This window comes from Bufo bufo, chromosome 3 (genome assembly GCF_905171765.1).
Source record: "Bufo bufo chromosome 3, aBufBuf1.1, whole genome shotgun sequence".
Classification (NCBI taxonomy): Eukaryota; Metazoa; Chordata; class Amphibia; order Anura; family Bufonidae; genus Bufo; species Bufo bufo.
This window is the reverse complement of record NC_053391.1, coordinates 613691206-613697742: the sequence shown is the minus strand read 5'-3', so window position 1 is coordinate 613697742 and position 6537 is coordinate 613691206. Positions and strand designations below refer to the sequence as shown.

At 47.5% G+C, this 6537-nt stretch overlaps 1 protein-coding gene across 2 annotated transcripts; it reads left to right on the top strand.

The window, feature by feature from the left end:
• The first annotated feature begins 232 nt into the window (after window positions 1-232).
• Window positions 233-4643, top strand: TRIM13 (tripartite motif containing 13). Of its 2 annotated transcripts, XM_040426033.1 has the most exons (3): window positions 233-513; window positions 1564-1685; window positions 3415-4643. In XM_040426033.1, the coding sequence occupies exon 3, from the start codon at window positions 3420-3422 to the stop codon at window positions 4635-4637; it is 1218 nt and encodes a 405-aa protein (XP_040281967.1). In that variant the 5' UTR covers window positions 233-513; window positions 1564-1685; window positions 3415-3419; the 3' UTR covers window positions 4638-4643. The 2 variants fall into 2 exon arrangements, with proteins under 2 accessions (XP_040281967.1, XP_040281966.1); XM_040426032.1 differs by lacking the exon at window positions 1564-1685 and having other exon boundaries at window positions 234-513.
• Window positions 4644-6537: the final 1894 nt, after the last annotated feature.

The window sequence follows — 6537 nt, the reverse complement described above, 5'->3', positions numbered from 1 at the left end:
TCACATAATAACAGCCTGGACATGCTGGGAGTTGTAGTCCTCTCATGCCTCCTCCCTGTAAAGAGCTCTGCTAGCACATTATATCAGCCTACACATGCTGGGAGTTGTAATCCTCTCCTTATACCGATTAGATGTGCTGTGCTGTCAGGTGTGGCGGGGTATGACAGTGCTGGGTGTGTGCACCTAATCCAGTGGCTGGGACAATGCCGCCATGATGCTGCTGCTGCTGCCGCCGTCACTCACATCTTTGTGAAGTCACATGTCCCTGGCGCCATAGCAGCGGGCGGGGCGGGCAGCGGCTGATGACAGGCTGGGCACAGCGGTCCCCACGCTGAGGAGCAGCAGTGCCCCGGCAGCTGTGAGGTAGGAGGCTCCGGGCGCCAGGGAGGAGTGGACCTGCCCTCCCGCTTTCACCGTCCTCAACTGCCCGACAAGAAGCGCGGCGGCGGCGGCGGACTGAGCCTGCGATGCCTGGTAGCCGCGGAGACCGGGGCTCACGGCGGGCGATATAGGGTAAGACGTGCGGGGTATCGCATCGTTGTGTACAGATACATGGCGCTGGTGACACCGGAGCTGTGGCCCTAACGTCTGCAGCCGGAGCGCACTGCCTCTGACAGGTCGCAGGGGCCTCATTTATCAAGTCTGTGTTGTCCATAGCAACCAATCACAGAGCAGCTTTCATTTTACCACAGCAGAGGTAGAAATGAATGAGCACTGGTTGCTGTGGGCAACAATGGCGAGTCTTTTCCTGGCTATATACATGCATGCTCAGCCCAGTGTGCCTGCTGCTACAGCTATAAGCACTGCCCTTGGCAAGCATTGGATAAGCGATCCTTTTTTTTCTCCCTGCCGTCATGAGAAGAATTGGAACACATACACCCTAGGGCTCAGGCCCACAAACAGCAGGTCCGCAATATACGGGCCCACGGAAACCGCACAGATGTTGCCCGTCCCCAATGCATGGAACGGCCGGCAAACGGAGTGCATGAGCCCTTAAAGAGTACCTGTCTACCAGCAGGGAGAAAAAAAGGATTGGGCATATTGGGAGTTCAACGTGCCCAATCCCTTATTCCCAAGGACAATGCTTATAGCTGCAGCAGCTTACTCCCCTCTCCTGATTCAAAACAACAGGTACACTCGGCTGAGCATGCATGTATATGGTGGAGCTAGGAAAAGACCTGCCCTTGTTGCCCATAGCAACCAGTGCTCACTCATTTCTACATCTCCTGACACGTCTATTCTAGTAACTACTTGCATTCCTTATGTAATAATTGATAGGAGATGGTGGTCCTACTGCTGGGACCCTCACCGATCACAGCCCCCCTGAAATGAACCGTGGCTAGTCGGAAATGAGTGCCTCCACTCCATTCATTTCTATGGGAATCCCGAAGGTAGGTGAGCGCTGTACTCGGCTATCTCCGGAATTCCAATAGAAATGAATGGCGCGGCCATGCACATGTCCGACCAGCCATTGTTCATTTCGGAGGGGGCCTCTGTTCTCGTGATCGATGGGGGTTCCAGCGGTAAGACCTCAACCGGTCTAATAGTTATCCCCTATTCCAGCCGGAATACCCCTTTATGGGCTAAATGAATGCCAGAAGAGCATCCCCTTGGCTTACGTTTGACATCTGGATATGTGTTTTCTGCTGCTTAGCATAATGTAATCTGCTGCACCATTCCCTACGGTAAGAATCCTACAATCAGTAATTCGGGGGCCACTCCCTCCGTCAGTTGAGTGAAGCCGGTTTATTTTGTGGACACAAGTCATGAATTTCTACATTTCTCACTTCGAATGATGATTTTTTTTTGGTTTGGAATTGGCGATACAGGATTTACTGCAGTTCTCTCATCTGCAATATGAAAGGGGTATTCCGGTTATCTCAGGTTATCCTCAGTATAGGAGATAACTATTAGATTGCGGTTACAAGAATGGGGGCCCCATACCTCGCAGGGCCACTTAAAATAAATGCATGCCTACTGCCGCTCCATGCATCTCTATAAGGCTTCGTTCACATCACCGTTCAGCCTTTCCTAAATGGAGCAGGAGAACAGAGAAGGCACATAACTGAGCCTACGGACCCCATAGACTATAATGGGGTCCGTTATGTTTCCGCTCAGAAGATGATTTTGGAGCGGCGACAAAAGTTGTGCATGCAGGACTTTTGTCTCCGCTCCAAAATCATCTTCTGAGCGGAAACATAATGGACCCCATTATAGTCTATGGGGTCCGTAGGCTCAGTTATGTGCCTTCTCTGTTCTCCTGCTCCATTTAGGAAAGGCTGAACGGTGATGTGAACGAAGCCTTATAGAGATGCATGGAGCGGCAGTAGGCATGCTCGACCTGCTGGGGTCCCAGTGGTCAGCCCCCCCCCACCGATCTAATAGTTATCCCCCCAGCCTTTCTTTTTCCAGTTGAAGGGAACTGAAGTAAATGGTATCACTGATTCCAAGAAAAATGCCTGGGTTTTGGGTAAGGACGCAGTAGTACTAGGGGCACTGTGACGTGGTTGTCACTATCTCCATGTAACTAATGCACCGACGGGTTACTGAAGGTAGGTACCCATATCAAAGTAATTAGCAGTACCATGGAGTATGGGTGTCACATATTATGTTCACGCGGGGCGTCCTCTTCTCTAACAGATTGCTGTGGTGAACAGATGTTATCTTCGAGGGAAGCTGCAGAAGCAGGCGTCATCCTGATCCCCCAACAAGGCCATTTTGAAGATGTCTGTCTATAAAGGAATTATGAGGAACTTTTCTTAGGGTCCTTACCATGGGACAATTAGAGCCCCAAACGAGTGCTGATCGGCGCTCCTTTAAAGGGGTATTCCCATTTCAGATAATGGGGGCATATCGCTAGGATATCCCCCCTTTGTCTGATAGGTGCGGATCCCACCTAGAACGGATTCCTTAAAGTTGTGGAGAACTGCGCACTCTATTAATTTCTACAGGGCTGCCGAAAATAGTTGAGCGCTGGCTTGGCTGTTTCCGTCGGCGCCATAGAAATGAATGGGAGTGATGGCCTTGCAGGCGCGGTGTGCTCCCATTCACCTCTATGGGGAGAATGCATGGCGGTGGCCGGGGTCCTCCGGCCACCACCTTCCCTGCTCCGTTGTCAGTATAGGTGCGGGTCCACACTTCCCCTCAGCCGTCTTCTGCGTCTCTGTTACCACTGACGGATCTTGCCAGACAACAGACAGTGGACTGCAAGTTAGGTGGAAGTGAGACCCCTAGTGTCCATGACTTCACAGCTTCTCTCTGCTGGATGCAGGCAGATTTTTTACATGAAGTGATTTAGAAATTAGCTTTTTACACCATTCTCTATTAAATGAAATTGTGTGAAAGTACAGTGACTCAAAGTATTATTGCTGACCCTTTTTTTTTTTTCTTTTTTCAATTTATCTTTCCTTCAAGATGTGATGGAGGTACTGGAAGAAGAGCTGACATGCCCCGTCTGCTGCAGCCTTTATGATGATCCTCGGGTTTTACCTTGTGCACATAATTTCTGTAAAAAGTGCCTGGACGGTGTGCTCGATGGGAATTCCAGACAGATATGGAGACCAGTTTTCAAATGTCCAACATGTCGTAAAGAAATCTCCACGATGGGTGTGAATAGTCCTCAAGTGAATTATTTATTGAAAGGAATTGTGGAGAAGTACAGTAAGATGAAGGCGACTCCAAAGACACTGGTGTGTAAGGTGCACGCGGGTCAACCCCTCAACATCTTTTGCTCTACAGACCTGAAGTTGATCTGTGGGTTTTGTGCCACTAATGGCAAACACAAAGAACACATCTTCTCCTCTATCGATGAGGCCTACAAGCAGGAGAAAAGTTCTTTTGACTCCCTTTTTCGGACTTTGGAGGAAATTCAGGGTAAAGATATGACTCCTCGCCTGGAAACCCTGGAGACAAACAAGAAAAATACCCTCCATTTGTTGACGACCAACTCGGATAGAGTCAAGGATTATTTTAAAAAGTTACAGGGTTTGCTGGAACAGAAAAAAAACGAAATCCTCTCAGACTTTGAGACCATGAGGCTTGAAGTCCTGCAGGCGTATGACCCTGAAATCAATAAGCTCAACACCATTATCAACGAGCAGAAAAGGGCTTGTGTCATTGCCAAAGCTTTTAAGGACATCTCTGATCCAATGGTATTCCTCCAGCAGATAGAGGAATTTAGAGAAAAAGTTGACTTTCTCAAGGCTCCTTTGCCATCAGCTTCGGATGTGACCGTCTTGTCTTACATGAAAAATTTTGACACTGACATGTGGGATAATATAAAACTAGGCGATGTGGATAAACTGTGCTTGCCTCAGGAAGCCCCCGCAAAACCAGAACGACAACAACCAAAACCCTCATTCTCCCGCCGGGTGGTAGCTGCAGTGTGTCTCCTCCTCGTTGGACTATCGGTGGCTTTTTGTTCATGGCCTCTTAACGATTTCTTAAAGACATGTGACATCTCTATTCGCCAGGTGTATTTTTATGCATCACATGTTGCTGTGCAAATAGTGGAAGAAGCGTCTGTTTATTGGGAGCTGTCTGTAGAACAAATTTTTCTCCTTTCGAAAGTGTTAAAATCTTACGTCATGATGTTTCTGGAGCATGTGGCACATTTTGCCTGTAAATATAAATTGTAACAATTCTAGAAATGATTTATAACATTTACTTGTTGTGTATTTGTCCATATTTCTTGCCTATGTTGTGGAGGTGTTTTACACGTACAGACGTTCATGGCATTTCCCTCTATTCTGAGGCATCTGGTCTCTACTCCTAAAGGTGCAGGTACAAAGTCTATGAGCAATACAGAAATGGCTGAACCGGTGCTCCAGAATGTTAGAAGGAAAGAGTATTTTACACAATGGTTTTTTATTATTATTTAAAGGGATTATCCTGGAAAAGATATTGATGACCTATCCTCAGGTCATCAATAGTGTTGAGCAAATCGGGTTTGGTTTCCTGTATCCAAACCCAATTCATTTGTAAACTACGTTAACAATATAGCGCAGGAGAGAATCAGATCCTTATGAACCTGGCTGGCAGCCGTGAGGAGGGCTGGGGTGGCCTTCCTAGGCATCCGCCCACCGGGAGATTTCCCTGTAGGGTCTATGGCCAATCCACCCCTGGGCCTTGTGTAGATACTTGCAAATTTACAGCAATTATTGCAAGACGTGCTTTGTCTCGTGTCTATGACGTGACACTTGGTTTATTCGCATAAATTACAATGTGAAAATCCAAAGCTGAACGTGGCTTCCTGTCTCATTAATGAAGCCGAGTTCAGCTTCGGATTTTGACACTGTAATTTATGCAAATAAACCAAGTGTCACGTCATAGACGCAAGACGAAGTAAGTCTTGCGATATTTGCCGCAAGTTTGCAAAGATCCCTGCAAAGCCCATACATTTTACGTTAGGACGGAGGCTATATCATTAACAAAGTTTTCATACAAATCGGGTTCGGATACAGCAGTCCAAACCCGATACGCTTAACACTAATCATCAATATCTGATCTGTTGGGGAGCCGATACCTGGGGCCCTGACGATCAGCTGTTAGAGGCCTCTTCCTAGGCCAGTGATGTCAATGTACATTGGTCATATGGCCTAGTTCAGCTGAGCCCCATTGAAGTCAGTGGGGCTGAGCTGCAATACCAAGCACTGCCACTATACCATGTACAGTACTGTGCTTGGTAAGCGAATGCGAGGCCACTGCGCTCACCAGAGCTCCGGTGAGCACAGCGACCCCCTGAAACGGCTGATTTGCGGGGGTGCCAAGTGGGGCCATCTTGCTGTCCTGAGCGGTACTTAAAGGGAACCTGCCATCAACTTTATGCTACCCATACTAACGGCAGCATAAATTAAAGACAGGTGAGTTGATTTCGGGGGTCTGTCATTTAAAAGTTAAAAGTAAGTGGTTGCCGAGAACTAACATCACAATCATTGCAGACTGGGCCTGGAAAAGAGTCACAGCCACCTGAGTGAGAGTGCAGGAGATTATGTATAACCAGGACTCTTCTCAGGTAGATTTGACTCTTTTCAAGGCCTGGGCTGCAATAATTATGATGCTGGTTCTCGGCAACCACTTACTATTGGATCATGAGGGACACACAACTGAAATCTGCATTTCTGTCACTATTTTTTGCTGTCCTCAGTGAGGTCAGCATTAAGTTAATGACATGTTCCCTTTAAGACGTCCTTTAAAAAAAAAAAAAAGCGCTTCTATGGGGCAAAAACACAACATAAAAAATAATTTTCATGCACATAAGCCACTAGGAGCAACAGGGGTGTTGTCGTTACTCCTAGAGGCTCTGCTCTCTCTGCAACTGCCGCTCCCTCTGCACTTTGATTGACAGGACTAGACGATGAAAAGGTCATCACACCTGGTCCTGTCAATCAAAGTGGAGAGGGCAATTGCAAAGAAAGCAGAGCCACTAGGTGTAACGGCAACGCCCCCTTTTCTCCTAGAGCCTCATTTGCATATATTAAAACATCATTTTTCTCAGCAATGCGGACACATATGAACATGGGACCAACACAGATGTCT